The sequence below is a fragment of the Corvus brachyrhynchos genome, unplaced genomic scaffold (assembly GCF_000691975.1).
Source record: "Corvus brachyrhynchos isolate BGI_N302 unplaced genomic scaffold, ASM69197v1 scaffold191, whole genome shotgun sequence".
Lineage (NCBI taxonomy): Eukaryota > Metazoa > Chordata > Aves > Passeriformes > Corvidae > Corvus > Corvus brachyrhynchos.
Genome location: NW_008236487.1, coordinates 2,949,919 through 2,964,695, shown reverse-complemented (window position 1 = coordinate 2,964,695; position 14,777 = coordinate 2,949,919). Strand labels below are relative to the sequence as shown.

General features: G+C 42.4%; 1 protein-coding gene across 1 annotated transcript in view; it reads right to left on the bottom strand.

The window, feature by feature from the left end:
• PTPRO (protein tyrosine phosphatase, receptor type O) overlaps window positions 1-14,777 on the bottom strand; it is a 62,079-nt gene that overhangs the window by 22,076 nt on the left and 25,226 nt on the right. Inside the window, exons 10-14 of the mRNA XM_017726273.1 lie at window positions 11,088-11,239; window positions 8,480-8,600; window positions 4,947-5,086; window positions 2,199-2,331; window positions 1,100-1,220 (exon numbers count right to left, since the gene is read on the bottom strand). Of these exons, the coding sequence (XP_017581762.1) occupies window positions 1,100-1,220; window positions 2,199-2,331; window positions 4,947-5,086; window positions 8,480-8,600; window positions 11,088-11,239 (667 nt within the window). The remainder of the gene's footprint in view (window positions 1-1,099; window positions 1,221-2,198; window positions 2,332-4,946; window positions 5,087-8,479; window positions 8,601-11,087; window positions 11,240-14,777) is intronic.

The following is a 14,777-nucleotide window of genomic DNA, read 5'->3' as shown; positions in this document are numbered from 1 at the left end:
ATCCTGAATAACATTCTAGTAGTGACAAGTCTATTATTTTCGGCTATGAATTATAAACTGACTTGACTATTTCCTTGATTTAAGCAAACAATTGCTTGCAGCTTCTTACTGGATTTATTTTTTGAATTTCCTTCTGGGCTGTTTATCTTCTGCGGCTAGAAGCAGTGATGAAGAGAAAAAGCTTTGGGCTGCCTGCACAGCAATTAAACAGGAAAGAGAATTAATTTAGCTGGGATTTTCGCAGAGGCAGTTACATGTGAAAGGAACAAGCCACGTAATGTTTTCTTGAAAAGATAACCTGAGAAATGTGTGTAATATGGTCATTTGTTGCATGGAATACATAGCCAAGACACAGCACACAAAATGCAGCATCTGCTAGGTTGTTCAGTGCATGATGTTTTACAGAAGTTTTTTATTCACATGAAATAATTTCCTTTCTTGACTTAGTACAGTAAATTAATATAAAATATATTACATAGATTATGAAAGGACCAAGACTCTGTGACACCTTCAAAACCAGCAGGTAAACCAAATACCTAGGGTTTGGGGAAACTTCCACAGCTCACACAGGCCATAGCAACCCACATTAAAGTGAACTGTGGCAGGCAAGATCACCTAGGAAAGGAAATTGCATTTCAATATTCAGTTACAAATGATTGGTGCAGACTGGCTAATGGTGAGAGAGAGACTCTCTAGAAAATGTTATCTGTTGATATGGAAAAATCTCCTGTTCCAAACCATATCAAAGACTTGCAAAGCATCTTGATGTCCTGCTCATGCCCAGGTGCCCGAGATCCTAACTGTAATTTATGTTCCTGACACAACCCTTTTGTAATAAGTGATTGCACTCCTTATGGACTCAATGCTGCAGAGCTCAAAATGAGACAAAGGTTGAGGCTTTTAAGTCAGGTCAAGAGTGAAAGCAGATAGAAGATGTGCTACCCTTCAAAAGCAGCAAAACAACTCTTCTGAAGACATCCTGTTCACAAGCCTCTCAAGTAGCACCCACACACAAAAGCACTCCCAGCTGAAACTATGGTCAGGATGTGTTTGTTGCTGTCTGAATTTTTTTTTGTAATTACCATAAATCTGGACTTACCTGGCCATTTGTAGGTGTTTTCTCCTGAGCACAACAAGAGTCACCAGCAGCAGCCCAATCAGGAGGATACTCAGGATGGCCAACACGGAGATTACCACTACATTGGGGTTCATCTCAGTGACTGTGCATACAGAAAATGACTCTCAGTTACTCAGTTCAGGAGTACTGACAGTTTTGTTCTGTTTTGTTTTCCCCCGAGTTGTGATAATGCTATTTTTTTAAACTTATCTCAAAGAGCCTGGAGTGTTAGAGAGAGAAAAATCTACCACAGGAGATAAAGGCAGAGTTTGAGTAGCTATTGCTCTTAGAGAACTTCTTTGGGGAAATAAATTACTTTGCTCTGGAATTTTTGCTAAACTTTGGCATGTTCTGATTTATTATTTTTTTCCGTTTTAGCTGACATTTATAACACAAGAGCAAATGGTGAAGGCAATACAAAATACAGATATTCATCATCTACATCTCCAAAGCACATTTCTGCTCTGAAGTTGTTCTTCAACAATAATCAGTACTTTTTCTGACCCAGAAGCAAAATAATAAGTTGGGGCACTGTAATATTCTGGGTTGAAATTGGTTAATTACTCTGGAAAATGACATGCCCAGGGATCCTCCATCAGGAGCATTTTGGCTGTGATGATGAAGATCCTGCAGAGGCCTCTCTCCTCTCTCACTTCTTTGCTGAATGCACAAAACCTTAACAGCTTATGAATGTGATTTTCCTCTTGTTTGGGCTTGGATGAGAAAACATCCTTCTGCATGAATATCATCAAGCAGTACCCTGATGTTTAGTACTGACACCACAAACTACGTCCCTGATTTCTAAAACCCAGCACAGAACTGAGGCCCTCTTTTACACTCTTCCAAGTCAACCCCCTAGTGGGGACTTTCCTAAGGACCTTCCAAAGCTGCTCCCCCATCCCATCCCATGCCATGCCATGCCATGCCATGCCATCCCATCCCATCCCATCCCATCCCATCCAGCAGCCTTTTCATGACACAAACAACCCCTGGGGCCAGCATTATGAAGTGCAGCTTCAGAAAGCAAGGGGAACCAGATGCAGCTGGATGAGGAAGAAGAAAGCAGGGAAGTGTTGCTTACCCATGGTGGAAACTGCAATGAAAGTGGGGATACTGGGGCTGTTGTGGCTGAAGGTGGTCACACTGCAGTTGTAGGAAGTGGCAGGGGTTAGGCTGGAAATGGTGACGACATGTGAAGAGACGGTGACAGGTTCCTGCAGACATGGGGAAAAACACACAGGAGTTTGTCTCTCCCATAAATGCAAGAGCACAAATCAGTGTTCCATGTATTTGACAGATAAAATCAGATCTGGTGAAAGAAATCAGCATTTGGAAACACATGAAAGGTAACCAGGGCCTACCCAACAGGCAGATAGTCTGGCAGAAAAGGGAGAGGAACAGGGGTGAATACAGCAGCAGGAACATCCCAGAGCACTCCAGGGACCCCAGAGCCTTTTGGGGAGGGAGGGACAGGTGCCCCATAGTGGGTTGGTCAGGCACATGCTTGGTGGGGGGAAGCACTGCGACCTCCAGCACACCCCCAGGGGTGGGCACAGCTGGTGAGCTCTGGTTACGAAGCCACAGAGGTAGGAGGAAAACAAAGTTATTTCTATTCAAAGAACAGCCAAGGCAGTCACAATCTCTGCCATGAATGAAACCACAATGCTGATCTGAATGCATGTCATCTCTGCCCCTGAGGCAGCTCCTCTGGATATGAAGGCCTCTGAGCCCTTCTGAGTAGCCAAGGTGAAGAACAAAGCTAGAGAATAATTATGATCAAACACCCTACACCTCAGTTTTTCTAGCTGGCAGAAACTCTATATAACATATTTATACAATGTGTTAATTACTATGACCCTTGTGAACGCTTTTGTGGATTTTAAATGCTGATAGAGCAAGAGAAAACAAACACAACAAGAACAACACGTCACAACACTGACTTAAAAAAAGAGATCCTTAAGGCCCTCGATTTTCTGGACCGTCCAGCAGAACCAGGGGTGGGTTACAGTTGAAAAATACAGACACTGAGCCAGTGGTTTAGAAGGGAAAGATGGAGAAGTTTTATGAATGAACTCATTCCAGATGGGGAATGCAAGATGCTGTAACAAGTCCCAAGCACTGGATATTTGCAGGAGCCTGTTGTCAGTCATGGCCTAATTCTAGGCTCTTGCTGCAGAGCAATTCTGAGGTACATTATGCAGATGAAATCACACGCACATGAGTGTAAGGGAGGAGACTTTTACTGCCTGGGCTGAAAGGAGGAGCCGAACTTTGGCAATTGGACTTGGTTGGATGTTTCCATTTTCCCCTCTGGGAAATTTAAATTAGTCAACTCAAATCCAAGATGTTCAAAATCAGAAAGCTGTTGCTTTTCATTTCACTGATTTAAAGATGCAGGAAAAGGGACAAAAATGTTCATGTAATTAGCATGGAAAATCACAAAGAATTTTCACCAGTCTGCTTGGAAAGCATCCCTTTTTACAGTTCAGAAAGGAGCCTTTCCCAGTTTTTTATGGAGACAGAAAGGAGAGTGATGAATCTAATGAGGAGTGAGCTGACAACCTCTGTGCATTATCCACTGCCAGATGTTCACGTCAACAAATGAGACACCCACTGAAGCATCTGCCAAATGAAGCAGTCTTTTCCTGATGTTCTTAAAAACAGATCTGAACTGAAGTTGCAAATCCTGTGGTACTTTCCTCATCCAATCTCATCGATGTTGAATCTCTGGTAAGTGATGATAATGACTTCACGACCTTTGCTATTCAGTGTGAAAAAGCAGGGATCTAGATGTGGAATTGAAACTATACAAGAGATTAAAGTGCATTTAAACACTTCTTTTTTCCTTTCGTCATTGTCTGTCTCAGTTTAAAAAGAATATTAAATAATTCAGACTGATCTTCCATAGGATTAAAGAGTGTGCAAGTCTTTTGTGGTAATCAGTGGTTCTAAGTAGGTAATTTTTCACTTCTTTCTGAATGATTCCCCATTATGTGTCACAGTCCACATGAGAGAATAATGTTTTGTGGCATGTAATCAGAGTGATTCATAATACCATCAGCTAAAGCACAAAGTAAACCTCACATGTTGTACAGCATTGAATGTCAAGGAATTAAAACTACTACTGCTCTCTGTTTTTCACTGAACAGCATTACCAATTTAAATACTCCTATATTCAAGTGGCCTGTGAGCACGGGTACCTGACTGGACAGAGAGAAAAGGAAGTTCATTTGTGAGGCTCAGAAGGTGGGTCTTGAAGAAAACACCCCGAGATAAAATGCATGAGGAGCAGCCACATTTGCATAAAGGTACTCTTTGAACAGCAAGGAAGCTCCTACTGAACTTCAGTTAACAGAATAAAGTACTCCAGAAATAATACTGTATAAGAGATCTCATGGCATCTAAATATGTCTATTTTTCCCATTTCTTTTGAATCTACCTGATGATTTTTCCCTTCTTGCTCATTGCCATTCCCTTAGTTTTGTGCCCTGTTAGGTCTTGCACAGTGTTATCAGAGCCATTTCCACGTGTAGCCAAACACTGACACTGTTGGATGCACACAGTTTCTCTCCAGCCAGTTACATAATCTCATCATTAAGACAAAAGTCAACCTTAATATTGCAAAACAATGAAATATTTTAGTATTTCAAGTGTAGCTTTAGTAGTTTAGCTTTTAGAAGTTTAGTTCTGAACCACCTGATCACATTTGGTATAAAATGTCATTGTGCTTTACATGCACATGCCAAGGAGCAGACACCAAACCAGAACAGTACAAGGCCCAGTCTCAGGTTCAGAGATGAAGAGTGGACACCAAAGAAGAGACACATACCTGGACTTTTGTTTCCTGGCCAGATCCAGCCTGCTGGCAGTAGACTTCAAAGAAATCAGCTACTCCTTCTTCCACCCACAGCAGAGTCACCGAGGTCTGAGTCTTGTTGACAGCAAACAGTGATTTTGGAGGGGCTGGTTCTGATGTAAGAGAAAAATCTCCTTTCATTAAGCTTATCTTTAAGTTTCCAGACAACTGAGAAAAACGAAAGAATTGAAAGCAATGCCTGCTGCCCTTCTACCTTTCATTTCCTTCAGATAAAGTCTACCAATGTAAATCCTCTCATGATGACAAACTACCACTGTAAAATGGGAAGATGCTGAAGTGTGTTGGTTTTTCTTCTCTATTTAAACCCTTCTCTATTTGGACAGATGGATAATTACTTCACTTCCCTTTTCAGCAGAGCCCTTGTTTGAGGATGATCAGTGGATTCTATTAATAGAACAATGCTAGCAGAAACTCTTTCAGAGAAGATGACTGTCCACCTCTTAGCAATGCATTTGGCCTGAGAAAGCTTTTCTTCACAAGGCCTGCCCAGGAGACTATAAAGAAGCAGCTTCCCACAAGCAAAGGCTGCCTAGGTTCATTTAATTGCAGCAGAGGAAATGTTTAGCCAATTACCAGTACAAAAAAAAAACTTGTAGTCTTTTTTTCTTCCTCTCTGGCTGACATTTAAGGGCCACTGGAGCTGTGCTCACTTCTGTGAGCTGTAGGAATGCAGAGGTCCAGATCTCCAGAGATCCTCAATTTATCACTTTGATTTTCATTGCTTTTGTGCTGGATGAACTGACAATGGGCAAACAAATACAGGAGTCTGTTGAGCAGGGAACAACCTTGTAACAACAGGGATAGATGGAGGGTCTCCTGGCAGTGATGGCATCAGAGTCCTGTCAAACATGGATGTGGGTCTGCACCCAGCACCCCTGGCCCCATGTCCAGAGCCCTGGCTGCTGCCTCCAGGGCCATCTCCCTGCCTGTGGGCGCCTGTGGAGGTCACCCCTCACTGTAACCACACCCAAACCAACCTGGAGAATGGAAAGCACAGAACAGCAGGGGAAACCTTGGGGACCAGGAGAGGAGCAAACAGCCTAGGCATAGTGTCAAGATGAGAGATACATTTTCTCCTCAGTATTTTTTAAACACCAAGGCTTGAACTTGATTTTCAGCCTGATGACTTCACATGACAGGTACTGGCAATCCCTAGCTTTCCACACCTCAGGCCTCCTGGGCTCTTCTGCTTTGCCTTCAGAGACTGTGAAGTTTGGGTTGTACATTTCTGAGCTGTTCTGCACAGTTTTCAGATTTCCTGTTCTGTGGATGTTTAATTAAAGCTGTAATTCTCAAACAATGACCAGATTTCAGGATTCTGACAGACTGCATACAATGGGAGATGCACAAGAACATTTTGGATTTATTTTTTTTCCTTTCACAAATAATTTGTTATTCTCATTGTGTGAGATGCTGTCACAGGAACCTTGGCACAAGGGACTTGCTCAAGTAGTTATAGACATTTTGGAGATGTATCTGATCCTGAAACAATCAGATCTGTGTTCCGGGGTTGGAGTCTGCCCAAGCCATATTGAATTATGGAAAGAGCTGGGCAGGGACTGAGGCACATTCACGTGTGTCATGGGGCTTGCAGTGTGCATATTGTCCCAGTGCTACATAGGAAAGTGTCCCTCTCCCATAATTACACCCATATATCTGCTCTTGGACTCAGAAACACTCTCCACTCCAGGTAAAAAAACTGCCTCAATTAAAATGTGAGTTTTGCATTTGGGCAGCATCCCAAGCAAATCCTCCTTTTGCCTCCAGCAAATGGCTTGATTTTTCTGCAGGTGGAAAGTTGCCAGGATGAAGCAAACATCATGGAGGGAAGAACATTTGGCAGGTCTATCACTTAGAGTCAGTTTCCACTACTGCTAATTACAACTCCCATTGCTCCCCTCAGAAACAGAGAGAAGGAAAACCTCTGGCAAAACATCCCCACTTTTGTCTATTCAAAGTTCAAATATCATAAGGGAAAAAAAAAATCAAACTCAACCCAACAAAAAACCCCACACCCAGAAGTCTAGAAGGGATTTATCAAAATGGAATTCATTCCACCTTGTCTTTGTTGTCACTGAAAGGCAAAATACCCACCCAAGTTGCATAAGAGTGCCTGTCCATAAGGAAAGAACAGGAAGATACAACCATGCTGCAGGGTGTGCAACATGAATAAGGCTTGTGGATCTGTCTGGAAGATAAAGCTAGATGATACTTTGAAACAGCACCCTAAAATATTTGGACAATGGTAACAACAGGGGGTTATACTCACCCTCACACATTCACCCACTCAGACATGGTAACAAATACACAAAAAAACTGCACAGACACGAGGCATGGGGAAAACAGTGGATATGATCTGCACAGGGAAAAGCAAATTCATGGAATTTGTCTGCATCTTTCAAACACTGCCTTTGGTAAGAAGACCTGCAAGAACTTCAGACTGTTGTATCTGTACGGTTTGCATCAGCACTGTTTAAGAGATGTGAGTAAGAGTTCCGAGAAACATAAATCAACAATGGTTGTTTCAAGACCTCTAATCCAATTAGAAATTATAGAGTCTTTCAAATTCACTTCTCTCACGGTGACTCACAAAAGGATTATTATTCATGTAGAGAGGATAATCCAGTTGGAAATTACCAACTCTTCCTTATCCACCTTCTCAGTGGAGTTAACGCCCGTAAAAGCAGTTTGGTACACTTGGAAATTCAGAGTATTGGGTACCTAAGGCTCAACAATTCCACATACTTTCAAAAGAGAACTAAAATTTCTTAAGGTATAATGGTGCAGTGGTCCAGTCTCCCTCCCAAGTAAAGAAAGATATTAGGTAGAAAGTTATATTTGAAACTCTTACATGAAGGATTTCTTTTGTTTCTATGAGTATATTACACATACTTCTCTTAAAATGAAGCTGGGTTCCACATTCATGAATCTGACTGTTTCTATAAAGAGTGTTATCATTAATTCGTATTTATGGGTAAGTTTTTGGTGTTGGAAGACTTTGCAGATGTCCAGGGAGAGAGGAAGTGAGACAGGAAAGCAGACCAAGTGACAGAGACACCTAGAGATAGGCTTGTCAGAAACAGAAAGGAAGAAGGGAAGGTTCTGCTTTTTATTGAACAGGTCATCTGTGAAGCCTGAGTTGCCATTCTCAAAACCTACATGTGTTCCAGACCTCAGGGAAGCAACGACGAAGTTCAGTTGTTCTCTCAGCAAGGCACTAAGTGATTTCCATTCTCCTACTTCCACTTACAGTCCAATTTTGCCACTCTTGCTCCTCTTGAGCAAAACCATTTCAGGAGAGTATCTTCACACCCAGGAATGAGAAAATCTTCACAGCAAGGTGAGGTGAAAATTACAGCTTTGCAAAAGAAATGGGGTACAGGTACATAACTCTGAAACAAGGAAGGTGCTGCATCTGCTGACAGAGTTACCTTACAGTCAAACGAGTGGAGTGAGTCAATAATTTACAAACAAGCATTTCTTACCCAATTTCACAAGTTGGGGCACGGAAGTGTTGCTGCCTCTTTCAGTACAAGCAGTCACTGAGAGGTTGTAAATGTCCCCTGGAGGCAGGCTCAGCACTGCAGTCATCACATTGCGTGTTACCTGAACAATCGAGAGACAGCAGCTTAAAGATGACACAAACCATACAACTGCCTCGTAAAATTAACCTGGTCACTCAAAACACCACACAGAAAGCCCTGTGCATCACAGCACATGTCTTCTGCATGCTCCAGACTTGTGAGATCAACCAGTTCCCGTGGATAACAACCATGAAAGCAGAAGAGCACAATGCAAAAAGAAGACGATTTTAGGCTGCACTTTCTATGTGACCAGTGAAAATTTAAGGAAAAAAAGAAAATCTCCCTCACACCACTGAGAGCATCTGGATTTTTCAAGTCGTGCAAAATGCCAAGCAAGCCCTGGACTCGAGTCCATTTCAATTTCAAAGGAATTTAAAACAGGTCAGACACCTCAAAGAAGAGCACACAAGCCATGTGTAGGCAAGTCTTTATATATCCTACAAACTCAAAAATTAAATCCATTTGGGCACGTCTAACACCTCTTGGAGACCTGCTGACTTGACAATAGATCTCAGGGTCTGACTTCAATAATCTGCAAGTTCAAAATCAGATCCAAAACTGAGCTGAGTTACAAAAGACTGACAACAACTCCTCCCTTTTATTTTATAGTAATCTCCCCATTTCTCCAGTCACAGAGAAGGATGCAGAACTCAGAACACACCTTTCTCAGAGCACTTGGAGTCTTATCTATAAAGGCCACATTCAGGAATCTCATGTCGGTTTTCGTAGTCACTTAATTCTCTGAAGCTGAAGCTTTCACATACAAGAGAAACTGACAGTTCTGAATAAAGACTAATAGGGCTTTGCACAAAATTTCCCTCACTTCTCTAAGAACTGAGCAGCTTCTGTGGAGTCTTGGGAAATACACAAGGAGCAGGAAGAAAATGTTAACATTGTCTGACAGTGTTACCTATTTATTTCAGTAATGCCACAAGAAAAACAACCATAATAACAATCATAATGAACCATATTATGAGATTACAATATAGTATGACTTTAAAAGGAAACAGTTTCTGAAGGTGACTAACAGAGCTTAGGAGAACAGGTATGCCCTGATGCCTGCAAGTGTGTACCCATATTTATCCATATGAACAGAACTGTAAAAGTCAGCTATAAATAGTCTTTTGCAGAACTTTCCTAAAGAATAACCTCTGGGTTCCTTTGTCTTACAAGGAATATAAGGACAAACATTTGTAAAGACATCCCTAAAGCTTTAAAGTTTTATTTGTAGATATACTATATTGTAGATACCCTCTACTTTTAATATTTCATTTAATCTAAAGTTATGTATTCAATTTTGCTTTTATTTAATTTTTCTATTAAATATTTATTTTATAATTATTTAATCTACAATTTTCATATTCAGTGAAGTTGGATGGTAGAGAAATCACTTTTACTGAAAGAATAATAACAGTACAGAAAACATGAAGAGAAAAGAGGGACATCATTGTGAATTTTTTTCAAATTCAATTGATAGAATATTTTATTTGTAGGACAAAAATTAAAATTTCCTGCTGCTCAGAAAGGTCATCACTTCTCCTAATCAAGTAATTAGATCCATGCTGCACCAAGCTCCAGATGGGCACACTCTTGCAGCCACAAGGAATCCAATGAAAGCTAGGACGCTCCACATAAATCCAAACGAAAACTGCTGATGAATTTGCACTTCTGCTGAAAATACACTTCCAACTCAGCTTCTACTAAGCCTTAAGTGGAAGGGAAAACCTTCCCTTGAAAAAGACCAGGCACCTTTTCCCTGTCGATGACTGAAAGATAACGGAGGTGTAAAGTCAGTCTCAGGCCACAGGCTCTATGAAGCTCCACTGCTGGCTACACCATCCTGCCCTGCACTGCTCCACCCCTACTCCCAACACTTCTCACTCTGTGTCCAGGGACTGACTTTAATGACTTTAACCCATGATTGCAGCCCTCAGATTTATTTTTCTAAGCCATTTTTCAAAATGTTCAAGAGTATGTACCAAGAGGGCACCTTAGCCTCTAGCAAGTTTTCTAAGTGCACCATTCTGGGGGAAATCCTCATCCCAACAATTACTAGAACTTGTATTCAAACATAAAATGAAGAACATAGAATTCATGAGGATGAAGTCAGAAAATGGGAACAGACAGTACTTGAACAAACTAAAAAAACCTCAGCCAGTAGTTTACTCTGTTTATTAATAAATAAAAATGGAAAATACCATATCTGTATATAAGAATACTCTTTACATTCTATTGTCTGAAGCTGAGAAGTTTTTAAGCTCTTTTTAAATTATCTAAATTATCAACACTTGCACTGGATCACCACAGAAACAATTTTTCCACTGGCTCTTTTGAGAGCTCAATTCTTTGGAAGCACATGCAGTGAAGTAACTTCTAACTAACCAGGCTTCTACTAAACTTGCTAAAACTTTGTAATACAAAGTTATCAACTGAGCAAAACCAAAAACCTGCCCCAAAAAAAAAAATCCCAGAGAAATTAACACCACCCACCTTATACACTGATACTTACGCTCTTCTTGATTTTCTTCTTTCCTTCTGCAATGACCATCCAATGCAGCATCCTGGAATGAGAAAGGTCAGGACCATCTCCTCCATAGGTCCAGGTGACATACAGAAGGTGGTTGTAATACTCTACTGAGGTAATTTTGGGTGCCACGGGTGCTGAAGGAAAAAGGCAAGCATGTTACAGACAGGATGTAACACAGCTGACTGGCAAATCCAGTGATAAACTTCTGCCAAGGGATACTGTCATGAAGAGAATATCACAAAGCTAGCAGGAAAGTGTCAGTAAAAGCTACTGCATTTGAGCACTAGCTGAAAGATATGAAAACCATCGTTTCACCTGGGAGAAAATCAGAACAAAATTACACTTCTTTTTGCAATCTTTTGTAAGTGAAATTCAAATTCAAGTTGAAAGCCTCAGATGTTGCTTCACTGTGCTACTGAACTGAAAAGAAATAATCAATTGTTACACTGAGTAATTTTGATACGTTTTCCATAGGAAAAAAAATATATTTTCCCTGAGCTTGCATCTTTCTAGAAGGAAAAGTCCAAAACCTGCAGTTTTCCAAAGAACAACTTTTGCATGAGAAGTTATGACCACCTTTGTTCCCACGGTGGAAGGGAAGAAGAAAGGGCCCCATCACAACCCCTCCAGCCTATTAGAAGGTTTTGTTTGTTCTGGAGCTGCCAGCAAGTCCTTGGCTCTCTGTGTAGCCCCGGCAACATAGAGTTACTCAGGCTGGAAAAGACCTTTAAGACTGAGATCAATCACTGCCATGCCCACCACCAAACCATGTCCCTCAGCACCACATCCACAAGTCTTTCAAATACCCCCAGGGACTGTGACTCAGCCACCTTCCCTTGCCGGGTCTCTCATCAGCTGTGACCTGCAGGAAGATGGCAACTTCCAGAATAACTCAACTCCTCCTAAAATTGGTATTTAAGATGAGGATTCCCTCTGGGAGGGGCCTCTCCATTCTCTGCAGAGGGAGCATAGCTGGCCAGCTCACCTTCATTGCCAAATTCAAAGGTGCAGGGCCCCAGAGAGGACTTAATGGCGAGTGGAGACCCAAAAGTGAAAGTCAGCGATCAGCGAAGATCTCAACCCCCTCCCAAAGAGACATGAGTGGGATAACCTGGATACAACCGGGAAAGGTATGAACCTCTGTGCCTGGCAGATTCTTGAGGAGCACAGCAGGGAAAACGGAGCGAACTGGCTGGTCTTCCTCTGCACATGCCCTGTGGTGTCCCGTGTGCCCATGCCAAGGCAGGTCAGGTGAGCTGCCCGGCGAGGGGACCCTGCCCAGGAGCAGAGCCCGGTGTGCCAGCACAGCTGTGGGTGACAGGGAACGCAGGATGGCCTCGGAGCTCGGGTCTCCTCGAAGGGGCCACGAGATGGCACTGCTGCTTTCACGAGGGCCTCGAGACGTTTGTTAGGGAACACATTTACTGAAGTAATCGCGGAGGAAGGCAGCAAACGCAATGCACAGACAATTTAGAGCCACTGAGAAACGTTTAGGAAGACTGTTCTCCCAAGTTAATCCATAAAAGGAAAATGTCCTTTTATGCTGTTGAGGAGAAGCAACCTGATTTAGTATAAAATCTTTAAAGCAGTGTTTCTTTTAATTTTTAGAGCTCCCAGTCCATCCCTGTGCATGGATTGCATATTCCTTGCAATTTAAGGCCATGACTGACATGAGTCTCATACACGAATAATGATTTCCCCCTGTGCCTCGTTACTGACGTATGCTTTCATGACAGTGAAAGTCCAGGATATGTCAAATGAGAATCAAAGGGCCAGGGCTTGTGTGACCCACTGCCCTAGCACAAGGGAGCTGAGTGGCACAGAGAGGCTGTGGCAAGTCACAGTCTGCTGCTGACCTGGTCCAAAGCGACAGCTGGAAGCACCCACAGGACCAAAAGGGAGCACACGTCGTGGTAGTCACCAACCCAAGAGTTTGTCTTTCTCGCTCCTTTTGCTTCTCCGAAGAGAAAAGCATCCTCATGGTAAAAAAAGCAAATGCTGGTGGGCTAAAGAGCCTTTGCTTATGATTGTTTTAAATCCAGCTGTTTACAGCAGGTGGCATTAAAAACTCATTAGTCACCACAGCAACACTGGCAGTGCCACGATCTCTCCCTGAGTAAAACAACAGCGTGCAACTGCTGCTGCAGGAGCTGAGAGAACAAATCCTGCTTCTGATAAGCCTCTTGGATCCCCCAAATCTCCCCCATGCTCCTGGGGACATCTCCCTAGTTGCTGTGGGAGAGAGCTACATCTCATCATTCCAAGTCCTGCAGTCAGTCAAGCCCCAGCCTCGCCACAGGCTCCCCACGAGCAGTGGGATCCTGTGTTAGGGAAATGGTTTGTCTGCTCTGAGCTTTCTGCAAGCTGCATTCTCCAACTCCCAGACGATCCTTCTACTGTTTTTAAAACTCAAGCTTATGCTCCAGGTGTAGAGGTTGGCTCTCCAGTATACACAGAAGAACTGACAGATGGGGTACTGTCAACGCTACAAAACCTCCACTCCAGTATTTTTAAAATTTAGGGCTTCTTGGTGGAGTTTTTTTTGTTTGTTTTAATTCCTGGCAACCTGCGCAGAGGAGGTGGCATTGTTCAAAATGATGCAGAAAGGGACCCAAGTGCTCCACAAAACCATCTGCTCCCTCTTTGGGAGGAAAGAGGCTGAGGGTGAGAAAGAACTCTCAGCCCCCTGGTAACTTAAAAAAGGCAGCACTACTGGGGATGAACATTTCAAACCTGCAGACATGACAAATTGGCAAGGCACTTCCTCACAAGCTAGCCTGCCTGCAGTTCTTGGGCAAAGCTGAAGAGATTGCAAGTAATAAGGCAATCAGGGGACAGGAGGGCATGTAATGCTCACATTCAGTGGTCACCATCTATTGGTAAGTGCTTGCAATTTGACCAAATCAGCTTTCTTTGTTAGGACTCTTCTCTTAAAATCACAGTGTGATTTTAATAGCTCATTGCTATTCAACATTTTCATCAATACTCTGAAAGTAAAAGCAGCGCTGATGAACCATGCAAGCAACGTGGCTACTGGCAGAGGAGTGCAGGGCTTGGACAGGGCTGAGCTTTGAAATATTGCCCCTGATGCTGGGCCTGCTCAAACAAAGTGCATTTCAAAGTGCCAGGTGCAAAGTTGGGTCTGCTGGAAAACGGCACGTAGACAACACTTCCCAAATGATAAATTCTGTCAGGAGCCATAAAACAGAAGTAAATCAACACAGACCTCCAGTGTGATGATGCAGGAAATGCAATCACCTAGATGCACACACACAGGAGAGCTCTGAATAGGGAGCTGATTGTGCCTCTATAGAGAGTATTCAGCAGGCTGGTATTACACTTTCAGTTTTTATATTAGAGAAGCAGAGTGGGGAAAAAAACTGACATGAGAAAACACCTAAAAGTGAAAGCACCTGAAGAGTTCAATGGAAGCAATTTATTAACAGAAAAAACAAACTAAATTCTGTATGGGGGGGGGCAAGCTCTGTGTTTCTTCAATCAGCAAGATAAAAGTGCAACAAGAATTTTGGACTGGATATTAAAACCAGAAAAATTCAGATCAGAAACATAGGGTGTAAAGCTTTGATAGTAAGAGAAATTACTACTGATACAACATTCCAGTTGGGTATTTTCACTAAAGACCAGGTGACCTTCTCTAACAGAGGTTTTGCC